Source organism: Gadus chalcogrammus, chromosome 18, assembly GCF_026213295.1.
Source record: "Gadus chalcogrammus isolate NIFS_2021 chromosome 18, NIFS_Gcha_1.0, whole genome shotgun sequence".
Lineage (NCBI taxonomy): Eukaryota > Metazoa > Chordata > Actinopteri > Gadiformes > Gadidae > Gadus > Gadus chalcogrammus.
The window spans coordinates 9,689,598-9,709,349 of NC_079429.1; the positions used below are offsets into that span (position 1 = coordinate 9,689,598).

At 44.3% G+C, this 19,752-nt stretch overlaps 1 protein-coding gene across 1 annotated transcript; it reads right to left on the reverse strand.

Moving 5' to 3' along the window:
* Positions 1-4,422: 4,422 nt before the first annotated feature.
* Positions 4,423-19,560, reverse strand: ubtd1b (ubiquitin domain containing 1b). Its single transcript, XM_056576973.1, has 4 exons — positions 18,729-19,560; positions 11,996-12,223; positions 10,136-10,293; positions 4,423-9,085 (listed from the first exon to the last, which is right to left on the reverse strand). The coding sequence occupies exons 1-4, from the start codon at positions 18,814-18,816 to the stop codon at positions 8,723-8,725; spliced, it is 837 nt and encodes a 278-aa protein (XP_056432948.1). The 5' UTR covers positions 18,817-19,560; the 3' UTR covers positions 4,423-8,722.
* Between the last annotated feature and the right edge of the window lie 192 nt (positions 19,561-19,752).

A 19,752-nucleotide genomic window follows, 5' to 3' on the forward strand; every position in this document is an offset into this window, starting at 1 on the left:
AAACAATGATACCACAGCATATGAGCAAAACATGATAGGGCCAACCATTTTGGATAAGAGAATAAAGCTTGGCTTTCAGCAGCGAGTAGTAATTATCTCTTCATTTACTGTTAAAAAATATATAGGATTTACGTAACATTTTATTGAGCAAAACGTTGTGACCATGATCTATGTTTCCACTATTCCTGCATGTCCTGTGGTTTGGACAGAGCTCTATCTCAGCTGCTCTCTGTAATCAAGCTGCTGTTTATACGCATGAGTGTTTGTGTGTGTACATTTAAATTTCTTGTGTGTCTATGGGTATGTTTTTGCATTTGTTCTTTAAGTGTGAGTGTGTGTCTTTGTGTACACTTTTTATGTGTGTACGTATGTTTAACCAACGTGTGCTCCTTGTGTATGCATGTTGTGTCTCTTTGTCTAGTTCTGACTGCATCTGTCTGAAAGTAGGTTTTGGTGTGGAGTGTGTGTGCGGTGAATGCAGTGTGCGTGTTGCTCAACCACCTCTGCCCGGTTTCAAGAGGGTGGATTTCCACGTTAACCGGGCTAGCTTAAATCAAAATACCGGGAAGACAGAATTCTTCCGAAACCAAGATTAGAATACTCTCAGTTTAGACACCATGGTAATGCTGTGAAACCTTTTGAACCTACCATGGGATGACCCTGGTGCACGGCAGCAAAAAATGCATCCACCTTTCAATCTCTCACATAGTCTTACTACTGTCAAACGATGTTCACGTTATATAGTGTAGGTATCCAAGAGTGTTAACAATGAATATCATGCATGTTAACCTTATGTGTCCTCAGGGGCGGCCTGCATTTCTCAGAAGGTACAACACAAACCCTGCCGCATAATGCTTGCACCTTCCATTTTCTTTATCCTCAGACTAGAGTTTTGACTTCAGCTGGAACATATCCTTAACACATTCCTGAAACAGGGCGCTGCAAATCAACAGATTGTTTACAAAACGTCAGCCTGTCTGGCTTGTACACAGCCTGAGGACAGTGGATGACATCATCCACACCGAGTAGGGAATCCATACATCAACTCAAACCATCACCTGTCGAGTTCACTTCTCTGAACAGCTTCTAGTCATGTTGATGTTCTGTCTAAATAAAAATGACCGCAATTGTATGATTCCCCCGTTTGAATATCATTACCCCGAGCGATGTCTACGTTGTCTTGGAGTGTAAACTGCTGCTTTTTGTTAAAGTCTGCTTTTCACTTGTAATTACTTTTTGATTCAAGAGACAAATTTATATACACAATAAGGCAAAAACAACTGTGCCTCAAGATGAACTAATATTAGTGTTTGATCAACAGCCTATCTGATTCCCCCCTTCTGCAGAGAGGGAAATTATTTGATAATTCAATTTTATTTGTATAGCCAATACATGACATTATAGCAGATACAACAACCACCTTTGGACTTTATTGTGTTGTGATATGTTGCATTGTATTTCATTGCATTGCATTTCATTGTATTGTGTTGTACTGTTTCGTACACTGTATTGTATTGCTTCTGTTGTATTCATTCTCATCGGACAACTGAGCTGCAGCATGTTTGCTTGAAACAAAAGGACCAATCGGATGATAAGAGAGGGAGTAGGCAAGGAGCATTCCTATTGGCTGGTGAAGCTGGGATTCGACATCAGGAGATGGTTGTTTTGGCTCTAGCCTGGAACATTCCATGTTACCTGCAGTGCTGTAATACAGGATATACATAAGCCTTGGTGTGCGTGTGTATGTGTGGCACACTTGGCAGGGGTAGTCCGGGGCGAAGGGTAGAGGGGTATGGGGTAGGTTAATGGCCTATAAAAGGCTCAGACACTAAGCTTGTGTACAGGGCTTTGGAAGGCAGAAGCCTGTCAACCAGCCAGCACAGGGAGTAAGCCCTCCCCAGGGCAGACTGTTTGTCCACTGGTCTTCGGAGAACCAGACCTCTCCATAAAGGTTGCCCAAGGACATGGCAGTGATGTCAATGCCTTTGCTTTGATTGTTAATGAAACCAGTCTCACTTGTGTGAGGCTGAGAAGTCGCCTTGTGAAGTCGCCTTGATTAAAAGTGTCTCCTTCATGAAGTTAGTTAGAGATGCTTGTGGGCAGGCTAGTGTTGTGGCTACAGGGTCACATGGGTCCTCTATGGTTAACCACCCTCACTTCAGAATCCTTAGGAACACTTTGGGTGCATCCAAATACTAAGTATACGCTATTTCTGTTAAGTGTCTACTTTTTGACCGTTAATGAAGTACGTTCTACAGCTATGCGTAGAACGCCTCCGAACGCTTCCGAACACCACCGAAACGCAAACGGATGTTTGGAGATTACATATTTTCCCTCTGTGCGCTACACATCAGATGCCAGCAATATTAAAGTCACCTGAGATCTTTACCTTAGCTGGAGCCGCTGCTGGTGGTGCCGGGTCAGCCATCTGGATTATTTTATTTTCTTCACCGCGGCGTTCTTCTTCTTCGGTAACCAGACTCCGGCTAAATTGTGGGATAGCGTAGTGACCTACTGTTGTATACTGTAGCGGTAGTACGCATTCGGAAACTTTTTGCCTACTACACAATGCATACTGAGCATTCGGACACGCTATATTTGTGACATACTACAAAATGCCCTGTAATGTGTGGTTGAACAACCTGAGCCAGACTGATTGGAATTTCGGGCTGGGTAAAGCTGCACACCTGTTTTACATTGAGCAATTAGTGTGCACAGGTGATTCCCACACACATACTCAGGAGAGCTCCTACATGGCAGCATGTTACAGCTTCTGCTCTAAATCATTACCCTCAGACTATACAATAAACCAGTCAAAACATCACCTCTCTGTGTCCGTAAGAAGAACAGTAAAGACCACCAAGGTGGAGTGCAGCATGGTCATTGCTAAAGCACCAAGTTGAATGGCTGAAGTCATTCGGCTAAGCTGTTACATCATTTGCATTTAAGTTGTCTGTGGTTCGAGCACAGTAGAAGTGTGGCTTCCGTTATACTAGCCTGCTCGACTCTCAACCAAAAGATACTGGGTTTGATCCCGCATGTCACAGCCTACCTGAGCATGACGCCTGTCTACTGTGTTTCTGAACTCCATGTCAGTCCCTTTCAATGAAGGAATCTGCTGAAAGAAACCTGATGAACCCCATCTAGGACAGCAAGTTTATTATTTGCACTCATTAAAAACCGCTGTGGGAATTTCCCAAGAGCGATTCTCTGGAACCTCTACTGCATGTGCATGATGCAATACAGTGTTTTAGTTATTTAATTGTTAAATGTCATCTGTGACCATGCAACTGCCTGCACGAAGATGACTGAATTTATAAATCCTTTATTTTGATTATTATCACCAGCCAATAGGAATGCTCCTGGCCTACTCCCTCTCTTATCATGGTCGTCAGGTGAGGTGAGGGTGAAAGGATAAATGAGGGATGAGGGTCTCGGCAAAGCTTTTCCAGCCTGCTGACAGGCCCGAGAGACCACGGATTAGAACCTAAAACTACCATAACAAGCCTCCAAATGCTTGACAATATACTCATGAGAACATGCATGCAGGCTCACACACACACGCCAGCAGAAGAATGAACCAATTTCATGTTGAGGTTTGGTAGATACAGTAACCGTTTCTAAATACGTACATGCCAAACTTAAAGACAGACACTGACATTCACACAAAAACGTATATAAGGCAAAGCAATAAAGGAATGTCATAATGCATCTCAACCGCTTTCCATTCTATTCTGGCTACAGCCTTTTTTCTTCACATAGTAACAATGCGTCTTTCAGATACCGCGCGCGCGCACACACACACACACACACACACACACACACACACACACACACACACACACACACACACACACACACACACACACACACACACACACACACACACACAGGGACTCAATGGTTTCCCTCATGGGGACATAGCTTCGTGCAAATCATACATTGTCAGCTCATAACAGTGTTATTGGTGAGTGACTATCTTTTTCCGTAGCTCCATAGGGCAGACATTAGCCGCTTCTCATGGAGTTACCGTTTCCAGGCAACAGGTGTTTATATGGACGCTACCATTGATCTACAACCATGGCAGAAAGCTGTTGTCGTACAATTCACAAATCACTGATGGCATTAACATGCTTATTGCATAACTAAGCGTATGATTTACATTGACGATTTGAATGTGTTTTTCCACATTTTCCCTAATCACCAACACATGCAAAGAAACTGTTACCACCGGAACGTGGTTAAAAACCGTAACGAACTTAAAGTTGGGGGGGATTTTTCTAACTCTAATGATCCTCCCCAAGCACATTGCCCCTAACTGAGGAAGGGCTGCCGTGGCGCCTGCTTAGAGAGGCGGAATAAAAGCTGCTCGGCACCGGGCTGACCTCCAGGCGCGGAGCGAATGTTGCGAACAACAACAGCGCCCTTCTTGTGAAATCCCTCCGTCAGTAGGGGCTTTTTCCTGGCCGCTCTTACACCGCAGTTACGGTAACTGTACTTACCGAGAAGAAACAGAAGAAAAACTAACAGCGTTGCATTCTGCATCACCAATGTAAACCCTATACACATTGTTGAACAAATATTTTTGTTCTTTTAAAATGTTTATTTATTTTCTTACCAAATTGCTGGGAATGGGGAGTTCCCAGTTATTGCTTGAAACTTTAACAGTCATGGCCCAAATAAAGTAATACCCAATTGTAGCTACTGTTAAACAGATGCATTTGTAAATTGTCATATATCTAAACAATACACAGCATAATTTGTCATCGTTCAAACTTTGCCAATGAATCAGTGCTTTGTTCCGTCATCTGAAAACCATCAGAGGTGTGAGGCTTCTATTCATATAGGTAGAGCGCCATCTGCTGGTGAAGAGTCAATTTAACTGATTTATTAAACCATCCATTCTCATCCTGACCATTGCCATTTTCTTAATTAATCGATTTTTTAAACATCAATAAATAGTTTTTAAAAACTTAACTGCTTTTTAAACTTTTAAACTTCCTTTCCATATGTTCCGACTATCTGGCTTCCATAATGCGGTGCAATTAAATCCAGAAATCAAGGCCAAACTACATGTGGAAGGTTTGATATTTGATCTTTGAGGAATTTTACAGTACGTTGAATAAACATTAGGCACAAACAAATCTAACCATAAATTGCCTCAATGGGACAACTTTATTTTATTTGAATATTAAACATATTGTTGGAATTGGCTTTACATTCCAGCAGCAGTTAATAAATCAGACGCCAAACAATGTGCCCTTTCCGTTTATAAGGGAAAGGGAGGCATATCTGGTAAGCCATGGAAATGTTAAGGCAGGCCGATAGTTGTAAATGGCTAGGGTTAGGGCTATTCAGTTAGATGTTTTCGGCCAAAGCTTCATCCCAAAAATTCTACACCCAAATGAAAGATGCTAACTACATATCCCCTTTTATCACTGAGGTGAAATATAAATCACAAAAGTGTCCCTTGAAAAAAGAAATAATCAGTGGCAGAACGTTATTTTTTACAATATTTCGATTTCATTAGTTTATAAACAGTCGAACTAGGAAATCTATCAGCATAGAAATACACCAGCTCCAAAATGTTTTAGGTATGCATTTAGCCGTCAGGATATAATTATTATTTCAGTCTCCCCTTGGATTTGACCATATTATCTGTCTACATCAATATCAAAATAATATTTCATGAGTCAAGTTTTTTTATATATTTGTTTATTTTCTCAAGTAGGACTGCGGCGTTCCTTTGTCCAGCCATGGGGAACGTTTGATTTTAACTGCAAAAGCCTTTAGTGTATAGAGAGGATTGATGCACTAGTGGCTACTGAGAGGCCCTCAAAACATCCACATCCTTGAATGGCTTCCGTACAAGTTCAGCATCCAGATTACTTAATATGAATCAACTGTGTGACATGAAAACGTGTGTCTGAGCCAGGTGTCTGCATGTATGTAATGATCAGTATAATGATTATGCCCGAGCTAGTGTTCAGTGTACAAACCCCCTCCCCCCCCACCCCCCAAAAAAAAAAATCAAAAAATAACACTCCAATATAGTACACTACAAAACAATCCATAAAATATCAAAAACAGACCGTCTCTAAACCAAACCACTACGTAGATGTGGTCGCATACACGCACATAAACAACACAGACATACGAGTACATAAGCAAAGTCATAAACAAAAAAAAGGGTCAGAAGAAAAGAAGAAACTCTGGGACAAGAGTCACCATAACAGCTCGCTGGGTCAACCGCATACACAACCATTTCAACAAGTCTGTCAGGGAGTCGGACTTGGTCAAAATGGCCCTTCAACCATTTCATACATCACTGAAATGAGCCAGGTGATGGCATACAAGGTCCGGATCTGTACGTGGATTCACTTATTCGTACATGATCTCTTCCCAAGGCCAGTCAAAAACTAGATTCTGGTCAGAACCATTTCCAAACCTTTCCTTGCATGGGAAGGTCATGAAACCAGTTTTCATGGATAACAGCTTGAGGATCAAGAGTGTGTGTGTATATAAACTTGTTCTTTAACCAATACCCCAACAGTGTCTCAAAGCGAGGAGGTGTCACAACTTAAGCAGTAAGGCAAAAGGACAATAGCTGTGATTGTTAAGTTTAAACTGAGTGAGCGCCATCATTAAAGGTTTTGTACACACACCGTACACCCCACCGCTGACCACTGCAATTTACTGAACCCACGGAACACTCATGTGACCCACGTGTACGAGGTCAATGATCATTATATTGCACACCAATAAAGTGGAGGAGAGAGGTGAAATGCACTCGCATTTGAGTAGAAAACAAATATTAAGGAGAAACCTGAAGACATTTCCCAGAGGACCTTCTGGATAGCCAATGATTGCGGTACGCTTAAGGTCTGGAGTTAAAGTTTGAGCTGACCCACCCACCTCCTAAGTAACTGAAGAACATGGTTTCATGTTCTCTGTGGCAGCGATGTTGAAGATGGGATTGCAAAAAACAACGGCGACATAAAAGATTGAACCGATGGATACATGTGGCCCTTCCTCATACTTGCGTATGTTTAGGCTGTGGCTGATAAATCAGTCAACTCATGCATTAACTTTGTCGGGTCCACCTATCCTACATCACTGTCTGCAGGTTCCATTACATTCCCCAGGCTCATAACCAAGTCATAGCCGTCTGGGAAGATGATTTGAATTCCTGAGACACTGGGAAAACTCCACCCCCCCACCACCACTACTAATAAGACCTTCACCACCTGTGCAAGAAGATTCTTGAGAATGGCTAGTAGAGTAATAAAATATTACACCAGCCACAGCCAAAAACACATGAAGCATTTGGAAAGGGTTCAAAACAAGAGCCAGCAGATAACCTTACTATTTAGTATCTCGCGATAAGAACTGATGCCATTCACATATGCCGTGTTGTGTTGTATCATAGTATCCCCGGTATTTCCCCATTTTTGACAGCCGTTGTTTTTTACGGCAGGAATTATTATGAATTAACCAATTCAATATACATAAAAACATTACATTTATAGATATATTTTTGTCCCTAGTTCCTCAGCAATCAGCATTAAAGACCATCATTTTGTAATGCATTTGCTGTACAGCATGGGGTTGTACAAACAACTTGAAACAATGTGGACCATGTAGAAATCACACTGAGAAAACTCAGTGTGGACTGGTTACCCCTCTAGGCTCAAATAGACAAGACAAAATGTCTACATTGTGTGTAGGCTTCAACATCGTCATTAGAATATTCTCCAAGAAAGGCAGCGGTTTGGATCCAACTACGAGGTCCTGATTCGAAAGCGAATTGTAAAAAGAAATAAAGAAGATAAAGGATAAGACCAGCAACAAAAAAAACACCTTTCCCAGGACACTAAACCCTTTGTGTATTTCATCAAGATTCATTAAAAGGCACACAGTCTAGCACATAGTAATAATCTTCCAAGTGTGCAAAAAAGCTTGTCTTAGAATATTTCAATAAAAAAAAGGGAAAGAAGGGAGAGAAAATGTTAATATCGACCGTTAAGTCACCAAATGGTACGCAGCTCACGCTCTACCTCCCGCCCCCCCGAGCCCCCCCGAACCCCACTGTGTTTGATAAAGGCTTTGCAGTAGGCTTCAGGGAGAAGGAGGTGCCGATAGTCCAGAGCAGAAATGTGCTTTACAATCAGCGACCGGGCGACTCGTGTTTTCAATTGGCACTATGCATCAGCGCATCAGTCAAGAAGAGTGCAGAGGGCAGAGTCCCTGCACCTCACGGGGCGAGGGAGAGGGAGGGACCATGTCCAAATGGGGGGAGTGCAGACCTGCAGGAGCTCCGAGCTCCGCCGTGATGACAGGGGGGTTCGCTGGGGAAGAGATGCGACGTGGAGGCGAGTGGGTGAGCTCTTCGAAGCAGCACTGAACCAAACTCCAGCGAAACGGGGAGAGAAATGGAGAGCAAGAGAGATGTACACCAGCAGTGGTAAAACTCTTTATCAGCGAAACCCCGAAAGGGGGGACAGGAACAACATCGACAACAACCAAAGGAAAGCAGCACATCAGTGTTTCTTTTCGCGCCATATGGTTCTCCCGCCTTTAGAGTTCCCCTCCTCTGTGCGTTCTCCACTTACAAAAAGGGGTTCCCTGGTAGAGCGCTTCCCCCCCCCCACCCGGCAGTGCCGAGAGGTTCCTCTGCGGCCCCCGGGGGTCCTCTCCCCCCCCCCCCCCCCCCCGGCCCTGCTCAGTTGGAGTCGGTGGCGGGGGTGGTGTTGGCCAGGGCGGAGGAGGTGATTGAAATGGTGGATGTGATGGCGGTGGTGGTCGTCACAGAGGGTGTGGGGGCCTGGATGGGGGCGGGGGCAGAGGCGGGGGAGGGAGGGTGAGCCAGGGACGCCAGGGGGTTGACGATGACCTGGATGACAAAGTCTTTCTGGATCTTGGTGTCCTGCAGCCGCGTCTTGTCCGTGAGCAGCTTGCCGGAGAAGAACCAGCGCTGGTGCGTGGCGTCGATGTCCTCCTGGGCGTGGAGCTGCTTCTTCAGCTGGCCGATGGTGTCCGCCATGCTGGCGCTGAGGCGCAGGTCTTTCCCCGTAGACATCCGTACCTGGACGTAATGGGGGTTACATTAAAAAAAAAGAAGAAAAAACCTTTGGGGACAAATTTATCCAAAGCGTCTTATAGTATATCCAGATTCCGGATCAGAATCGTCTATATTTCCACTTCCAGTTGTGTGTGACTATTTCATTTCATGCCCCACACACATTTTGAGTGGGGTTAGGAGGGGGGGGACTCGTACAAGAATGCCCATGTAGCTCCACCTCTGAATCTAGATTCACTGCAAGGGAAGAGGGCATGAAAGAAAGTAGACAAACATAGCTGGAAGTAGATATTGAGAGATGTTTTGGTTCAAACGTGGCCCGACATCGCCAGAACATTTAGCAAATGCATAATTAGAACTTCTCAGTTGAATTGTGATTTCACAAGGGCTGTTATCAACATGCGCGGACCAAAAATTCTCTAGACGAAATTGGATAGACCTACAACCAATCAGATTAACAGATTGTCTGAGTCATAATGATTGTTTATGAAAATGTCTCAACAGCGCTGTACAGTCATCTGTACAGTCATAGTTTTAAACCCACCCCTCCTTAGACCGTTGCTAATGGCCCGGACCGGGATAGGTCTGCTGGAAATCTGTCTGAACGGGAGTCGGGCTGCAGATGCATATGCTAAAGAGTTGACTTGTTCTCGGGCTAGTTAAAAGTAATTCTGACTGCTTATAGACCGCAATTTACAACAAGAACAACAGCAAAGACGAGCCGAATAAATGGGATGCTAGGCGGTTTGACGAAGCAATCTCAGAAACGTGTAATAAAAACGTATCGTTGGATATCCTATCGGTATCCCTCCCTCTCTCGCTGCTCAACCCATGTTACTGATTGAAAATCATTCCCTTAAAAGAGATTTCGGAATTCGGAACTCTCTCTCTCGCCAATAGCGGTCATTTGGAGCACCTCATTCCAGGCACTCCGCGGTGAGATAACTACGCTTGAGGAACGTGGTTAACTGCAGTGGAGGAAAAACATTGGGCAAAAAAATGAACAATTAAATGATATCAGGAGCACATGGTCAGATTAACCCAGTGGAGCGGTACCTTGAGCTGGAACTCTTTCTTGGGGGCTACGGGGGGCTCGGGGCTGTCGCTGGGGTCCTCGTCGCTGCGCTCCGAGATGAGGTTGACCGGGGGGGCGAGGCAGTAGACGGGCAGCTGGTAGCGGTTGCCCAGCTCGTCATAGCACTCTGTCAACGTGCCTGGGGGGGGAAGGCGGCGAGGACGACAGGGTTTAGAAACAACTATAATATAATAGTGTGGAGCAGCCCGAAGGCTTGTCCTGATATCAGTGTTCTGCATGAGCTTATTCCCGTCCCAGGGTAATATTCCAGCTGACTCTTATAAAGTTAAAGGTCATTTTTATTAACAGAAGTGCAGTATAACGTGGTCATTCTGTAGTGTCTTAGGACAATGCAAGGTTCACCCAGTAGTAAGAAATAAAAGCATAACAAAAACATATGTAAGCAGCATTAGGCCGTAAAGGTTGAAAATGAACAACAAAATGTAGGAGGTGCTTTGATAGTGTTCTCAGAAGCAAATTTAAGTCACCATCAGTGTAGCTGATGTGTATCTTATGAATCCTTCTATGGCAGGATGTTTCAACCAAGTGCTTAGACCCAATTTACACAGCTGCAGTGTGCAGTTGATAACACTGGGGGGCAGAGTAAAGAGCACAAGCTCTATAATCTATATCTATACTTGGCAAAGCACAAGCTGTTCTGACGAATTAACAATTCAAACTGCTTCAACAAGAGGATCACAATACAGACAGAGAAATCTTAGAAACCTAATTTCATAAAAATAGCTAAAAATTATGATAAAGAAATTAGGTTATTATAATAAAAGGTTATTCTACATTGACACAATACCCTGCTTTTAGCATATCGATATCTCAGACCAGAACCATCAGCAGTATGTTGCTGCCGTGTCGCTACTGTACGCAACACAAAGGCCGCCTTGACCTAGTTTGGCTGCGGGCTCCTATTTGGTGCACGGGGAGAAGACCCGAGGAAGGTGACCTGAATAGGGGCGGACGCGGTGACACGGCCGCCCCGTGACCCAGCGGGTGTCTCCACCGCTGCAGCCATCCGTACATCCCGTCACGACCTCCCAGGTGGCGGGATCACTGCAGTACCAGACACTGATGGGAGGGCAGCGCTAGAATCTCAGCCATTTTCCTCCTGGCTTCGCATACACGGGAAGCATGTGCTGCAGTGCAGTCTGACGGGTTTGAACGACTGACTGTCTGAAGCCTGAATAAGAATATATGAACGACGTGAGACTATGGAAGCATTCATTCGTTTGAAACCCGTGTATGAAACCTGTGTTTGAAAAAGAAAGTAAAGCAATACGAGCAGAGTTACATATTAGGGATCAACCCTATCTGGCTGGATGCAGTTAGCATCCAGCCAGATATTGCGAGGTAGTGTAACGTTATAGGAGGTAACTGTACACGGGAGTACGAGACTGGTGGCGCGACTGTCTGACAGGACTCATCACTTAGCCACAGTGTGAATGTACGAGTTTGACAGAGTGATAGTGAGTTTGACAGAGTGAGAGTGAGTTTGACACAGTGAGAGTGAGTTTGACACTGTGAGATTGAGTTTGACACAGTGAGAGTGAGTTGGACAGTGAGAGTGAGTTTGACACAGTGAGAATGAGTTTGACACAGTGAGAGTGAGTTTGACACAGTGAGAGTAAGTTGGACAGTGAGAGTGAGTTTGACAGAGAGAGTGAGTTTGACAGAGTGAAAGTGGGATAATTTGAGAGTGTGTCAGGGAGTATGTAAGTGAGGTTGAGAGACTGAGACTGAGATAGAGCGAGGTTGTGAATGTACATCAGTGAGTTTGAGCGTGCGAGTGTGTGAGAACATGTGTGTGTAAGTGTGTGCCCCCCCCTCACCGTGGGGCAGGGTGATACTGGCTCCGTCTACGATGGCCTGGGCCAGCTCGTGGTCGCTGCACTCCAGGGCCACGGCGGCGGCCTTCAACGCATCCCAGATCTCCTTACGGCCGTCGAAGGCAGGTGCCGTGTCCCAGAACTCGTCCCGCTTGCTGCGCAGCTGGCCCTCCGTCATGGGGTAGTCGCTCTTCCACTTTGGCCGGTCCTTCTTCAGGGGCTCGTTGCGACCTGGAAGAGAGCCATGGGACATTCATTTTAATAAACAATAAAAGACGGGCGTCTTGCGACCATAACGGCACCAGCATTTATGGTCATCGTCTGCGATTTAGACAAAATGGTTTCATTGCCAACCATTCCGATCATCTGGTGATCGTTATAATGTGTCTGTGACGTGGCCTCACATGTTTCTGTTATCCGTTTTCACTGCCGGACGGAATGAACCGGAAGACGTAGAAGGAAACACTGATGTGTAATCAGATCTTTGGTGTAAAGAACTGTCACCTGTGGGCAGGTGACAGAGGGACCCACTGTGTGTCCACAGAGGCCATTTAATGCGTCGATATAAAATAATATAACTTGATGTGTTGAACCTGTAGTTCATAGAAGGGATCAACCTATAATCCAATATCTTAAGTCACCCGATAACCACAACAGTCACCTGCTGAAAACCACTCAATTACATGGGGGAATAAAACGGTTAATGGAATAAAGGCGAACACTTGGAAAAGCACAGGGTCAGCCCTCTCCCAGGAGCGTGCTACGCACGGCCCGCTAAGAGTAGGTCAAGTGCTGCTCTTTTTAAAATGGATGGTACTCATCTGCGCCGGATCGGGCAGATGAGTCACAGCAACACACAGCCTCTCTTCCCCTTTCTGTGGGAGTCAACAGTGTACTAGGGAGAACCACGGCGCACACACAATAAGCCCACACATGCAGTAATTACATTCCGAATACTGTTGTGGCAACATCTTATGTGCTTACACCGGTGATATGCTCCTACACCAAGCATGGGAAAAATGACCCCGCTGAGAGTGAAGAGGAGGAGGAGGACATGGAGCGACAATCCAAAGGGGTCTCCTTTCCGTGAAACAAATTATTTATAGCTGTGAAGTACAAGGAGGAGTCGAGACCAGGGTGAGGTGGTGTAGGATTAGCAGCAGCGGGGGGAGAGGGGGGGGGGGGGGGGAGGGCTGTGTGTGAGAACAGCCCTGTCATCCTAGGAGCGTCCCTACTATCAGTAGGCTGCAGTTACACTGCTGCTCTAATGGTCCCCGACTCCAGGAAACAGTCCAGTAACATGGATACAAATGGCAACCAGGAAGGAGGACGTCATAAAAAATTGCAGAGCTTTATGAGGGGGGGGGAATGTAATAAATACAGTGTACCAGCTCAGTACCAGTGATTTAGTCAATCACTTTTTATCTTGAGTGATTAATGATGCACTCGGGTCATTTAGTAGTGGGTTAGGGGTTAGTCCTCTTGGGGTGTAAAAGTACTATGTTCAACGGCTGTAAGGTACCATGTTCCATAGTCCTGATGGGGAATCGAAGTGCACGCTCAGTGCAAAACAAAGCCTCTGAAGTCATGAACATAACACTTGGCAAGGGGAAGCCAATTAGAATGGATATGCAAAAATGATTTCAACACATTCCTCATCCTTAACAATGAGTCACCAAGTAAATGTGTCCAAGTGGCAACACAATGGAGCACATATTCACTTATTTTTAAAATGGAGCATATGTTACACAAAGTAAAAGCCCAACAAACACAGGAGGGTGTACTGGGGGTTGTGCAATTCTACGACATACTATAAATATGCTGTGTTTGATGTGAATGCAACTGATTTCCTTGCTACCCAAAACTGGGTCTGAGAGGCGGAAAACAAAAAAAAAAGGCACCACCTGGATAACCCAGAGCAACTGAACAACAAATTACATGACAATAACACAGACATTAGTTTAATTGGAGAAAGGGATCCAAGTATCAGTTGGAATGTTGCCAATAAGCTAAAGACAGCCAGGTGGTAGTTGTTTTTTATAGTTGTTCCGATGTGCTTATTAGACTTAGAAACAGCCCTCTGGGCCAGGGGCAGAGGGCTGTTTCTTCATCCCTTTCAACAGGAAAATGGCTGCTGCCTTTCTCAATTAAAAATGTATCAAATTCAGTTAACTCCATATAATGAAACCCTTAATTACGTAGTCTCTATTTAAAATAGAAGAGCAATCTTTGAGAAAAACAAAGTGCTGTAGTAGATTTACAATCCAAACTGAACAGCACAGAAGAAAGTGAGGATGAAGGAATGAGCCACTCCCCACATTGGACCTTTCCAGTCTGGCTTAATGAGAAGCAAAACAACAAACAACGGTCAACCGAAACAGCAACCAGAGAAGACGTGATGACCGATTTCAACAATGCCCGGAAATGACGTTATCGACACGTACGGCAAAGTGTGTAAGGGGCGCATGAGGGAATAGCAGGGCGTTTTCATCACATGGGGCCTCTTCTGAGTTGATATGCCACTGCTGCATGATTCAAGATTACCGCGAAGCCCGGCTTATGAAACGTCTCATAAACTACGCAACAGGATCACAAACCCAACCAAGTTCAGTCTTGGGAGTGGCCAAAAACATGCTTGACTCCAGGGCCTACATAGTGTTTTGTCTTAGAGAGTGAGTTGTGGCACGAAAGGTGGCGTCTCTCTGGCCCTCTGTGTATTTATGTTCCTTCATGGCGTATTCTCGTCCCCGCAATACAAATAAATCCAGGGCGTTATCCACATTCTGCTTGGTCCAGTGTTCAATTCTGGTCTATTTCATACATCAGCAATGTCATCTTCAGTAGGTTGCCGTGCGTCAGAGGGAATTCAGTGGAGCCCAGAACGTACATGTTTGGTCCAACCAGGCACTACGGATTCTAGGCTTTTGTTTCTGTTTAATTCTGGAGGAAAGAACTTGACAGTCAAGCACTAGCCTCTTTGGAGCAGACAAACACACAATAAATCTTTAAAACTCACAATTGCATTTAGAAAGACAGATGGTCTCTATTAACAAGGGGATGTATGGCTGAATGGATGGTGGATTAATGCACGCATGGATGGATGGATAGAGAGATTGATGGCTGGCCGGATGCTTATATTGACCAACTCTTGGCAGAATATGCTGACAATCGCCCGTCAACATAATTTAAAATTGACACACCCTTAAAATGAACCAGTCATGGTGGTTGAAAACAACCAGTGGCAGCGAAACATGCCCTTTGCCGAGTGATGTGATGTCACCATGAATCCCACCATACTGGACTCAATTCACAGGAGAACAAACAAGGATAAAGCCTCAGCAAGAACTGTGGGAGGTTTCATGAGAAGCAGTGTGAACCCTGGGGATAGTTTAAAGGTCGCTGCCACATTGTCAGCTAGAGCCAAACATTTTTATTTCGACAGCGAGGAGCAACCGAGGAGACCAACAGCTATGAGTTATCAGTTATTCCACAGAGCGACCACCAGGATAACCAGGCAAACAAGCCACATGTTAGGCTTAAAAATCCTTTAAGAGGACGGTAATACTTTGATCACCGACAACCGCCATGCACACCATCTGAAGAAGGCATGGCAAGCAAAGATCTTCTCATAGTCTTTCAACACCTGGGGGCTGTTCAGAGATCCAAGGAAAGAAACCATTTAAGGGTTACGCAATAACATCAAATAAAATACCAAAGAATTTCCATACCGGCAGTAGAAGACATTATGCCTAGGTCATCCCTCATAATTTCCATAGACTGTACGTCATCAAAATAATAGCAATTCTTCATCATACCAAACCAACAGACACATGTGTGGTAATTTACAGACAAGCATAATGAACAGCCATCTCTTTAGAACTCTCATGAACCAAAGCACACATCAACAACATGCCATCTGGAGCCCACCAGAGCCCCAGTAGAATACCTTGTTGTTCACGCGGACGACCTCGCTGTGAGACGTGACACGTTTTGACTTGTTGCTAGCTTGGAAGCCTGGCATGGTGTCCCTGCTGATAGCCATCAGGATGAGATGATACAAGCTACAACACTATCACGATGCCAGGGAATCTTGGCGAGCAGTTGAAAAGAACCTGACGGAAAGGCATCCCGGTTGTGCACCTTTGTAACCAGAGTTATGTATAGGGAGTGGGACTTTGTATGGTTTGATAAGGATTTCCTTATAATATTTTTTCTTGCCACAGCCTTTTTTTTTGCATGTCACTTTTTGATCATATTTCAAAATCCTAATCTTGATAAATATGTCAGGCCATCCACTGCCCATTTGCTTTTATAAACCATTATTCATGTTAGTATACATTGGAGCCAGAAGAAGACACTTGTTGAGGTAAATATGCCAAATAAAAGTTTAAACACAAGGAACTTCTGCAAGGAGGAATTTGGAATTAATAGGTTTTTTACTGTACCATTAAGACGTTTAAACATGCAGGCCAGCATGTTAAAACAAGCAAATATAACTGAAGATTCGCGCCATCAGAAATAGTTAGTGGTTAGCGCAAATTAACCTCTACAATCTTCTGGACAGGTTCCAGCTAAATAAACAGTAATAATTATATTATTGGGGGATTCAAAATAATGTTTCTTTCATGAACTTTCTTGAAATGAATTGTGATATATAAGAAAAGGATGGACACAGCCACTTAAGACTTGGTGGAATAGGAAGGAGGTCCTGGGAAGCTACCCGGACCTCCTCAAGACCTAGACTAGCGTGTAGGTTCTCTTACCAACTATGCCAAGTCACATTCAATGCAAAGGCTGCTTCCCTTCAATTCATAAACTTAGGAAAACATGATTAGGCAACGATTGTGAAATTCTGGGCCGATACCGATAGTTAAAATAAAAATTTGGCCAATAGCCGATACAATGTTATTTTGTTATTTATTCCCCCCTTTGTGCCAGAGAAACAAACCCTAACCCCCCACGCACGCAGACACGCACCGCATATGCACGCACACACAATGACGGGGAGAGGCTTTTATGATTTGTATGAAAATCAATCTGTCTATTTCAACAACTGCCGTCAACATTATTTCAACGTGGGCCTAGGCAGATAGGCCTACATGCGCCGAAAACAGATCGCTAAGTATTTATATTACTGAACACAGCCTGCATGACGGTGAACTAGACACGTCTTTAGCATATCGAAACTATGGCCAAAAAGATGACTTTACACAGTGTGTCTTTTAACGATTTATTTGTTACCAGCATTCGTAGTGTTGATCAGCTGAGAAATAGTCCGCCAAAGACGTTGACGTCACTTAGCAACCGAGGACGCTTGCGGAGTGAAAGAAAAAAAAGCTGCCCGCATGCACGTGTGGTTTGTTTACAAATAAAAGTGAAAGAAAATGTCGGTTGTGTGGGAGTATTTCACTGTCTCGGAGAAAGATCAGCGATATGCAGTTTGTAAGACATGTTCCAGTGACATTTCCAGAGGATGAAGCATTAAACGTGTAAACATCGGCCACTGCCATCGGTGAATGTCGTCTTATTTTCCGATAGGCCGATGGCAGTCAACAACGCGAATATCGGCCTTTACCGATGTTCGTCCGATACATCGGTGCATTTTGGTCCCAAGGCATTGCCACCCTCTCCTCTCCAAACTCAAGAAAACCCATACAGAGACAGTTTAGATGAAGGAAAGGTCGTTCTAAAAACGGTACACCAGGTACATGCCAAACCCAGCAGACATATCAGCATCTGGAGAAGGTTCTAATCATTTGTCACAGAGCAAACATAATTACATCCAACTTCTCACGGCCACACTTTCCCACACAACGTTAAACAGAACGTTTCATGAATTCAGTCATCTTAACGAGGAGTTTATATTCAACACAGTGTGTCTTAGGGCCACCGCACAACGAGACAACACAGAATCTCTTGCCAAATGTTGGGCGTGGAGGCCTGTGCAGTTCCAATCCTTCTCCTTGTAAATACAGCGTCACTTGGTGTAAGTGCTACAGTGGCTGGCCAAATACCATTGGCCACAACCAAAGCCAAGCGTAAGAAGAGAAGAATGTGGCAGGTAGCCAATGTTTATCTTCATAAGAACATTATCGGGAAGCAGGGTAGGTAGCAAACAGACTTGCATTGAAGTCCCAATAGGGAAATAATCAAAGAATCAATAGCACAAGAATCGTTAAAGCCTCAGATTTAAAAGCACAATATCACGTCAAGGATGGGCAACTTGTTTAACTGATTAGGTGCTGCTGTTCCATAGTTTTGAAAATGCAGAACCTGGGTGGTGGAGGTTTACAGACACTTGACAATGGCCAGGTCAGAGACACTTGTATCTTACAATGAAAAGGTATACATGAAACAATAAGGTCAGCAGTACACTCAAATAGATTGAGAACGTTGGGGAAATGATTAAATGCGAGGAGCAGTTGAATGTCTGACTTCCATGCTGCTGTTGACACCATCCTCCATTACCAGACTGACTGACCAGAGCTTCTTCAAAAAAATAACACCACATGATTTCAACAAATAGACCAAGACTGGATGATAAATGGTACTGCATTGAGAAATAACGCAAATGTTTCAGGGAATTTCGAAATTCTGCATTGAGGACAGGACATTACTTTATTTTTATTCTTCTACAACAAAATGATGTTTAAAATTGTTTGCAACATGCATACAGAATAAATAAAACCTTAGCTGCACATAGAAAACACACATTTCGATCTTAATCGTACATTACCTCCGCGCCTTCTGTGTGCCCTGCCGCCGTTTCTTGAAGAGCCATGGCCCTGTGTGTCTTCTCGCTCTCTACCGACACATCCTCCCATGGTTATCCAACTACAAGCTGTTTTTAGATATCGCTCAGGAGCGAGTGGCCACCATAGAAGCCGACGACATTCTGGGTCCCATTAAAAATCCATATCTTCTGTGTGATTGTAAAACCCAAAGAGACCGTCAATCGGGGACACAAGGCAACGACGGACGCTTCAATAGTTCGACTTCAGAATTGTTTTGATTGATGACTAACGCGAATGAGTGCTGACTACCTGAAAGCGTTGCAATGGTATGTTGGTTGGGTTGTGATATTAGAAAATCAGCCCGTCACGTGTAGTGAACACTTTGATAGCACGACAAGTGAAGCATCATGCGTACAGAGCTTTAAATAACACGAGTATTCTAACTGTTTCTTGGCAACACAACGGCTGGTTAGGACTCAAATGATAGGCGAGTTGGTCTGAAGACTAGGAAGGAGTCTTGAGTGTCATGCCGCTATAAATTAAACAAACTGGTACACCTTCCACGCTAGCAAGCTAGCCGAGCTAGCGGACTGGCTAGCGTTAGTAAACACAAACTTTTCCACAACCAACCATCCCATCCCAAAAGGTTCAGCTTTCGTAAATACACGGTGATAACGGCGTTGGTCGCGCTCAGGTGGCCCGAGGAGCCATTAGGGACTTTGTGGGTTGTGTGTCCGTGGTGTGTGTATATTTTTAAATCCCCCTGCTTCCGTCTCCTCCTCTGGTAACTGCTGGCTACGGCTAGTGGGAAGAGCTAGCAGCTCTGAACTTTAGTTCTCACGCCTGCGCAGTGGAGCACTCCAGTAGAAGGTATCAAATTATTTGACGTCACGTTTTCCTTTACTCTCTGCAGCGATGAATTATTAAATATTTATATGGATTAATGGTTGCGGAAGCTCTTTATTATATTAGATTTTGAAAGAAGACGCAGCTTTCTAATTCAGATGTATACCTCCATGCAAAATA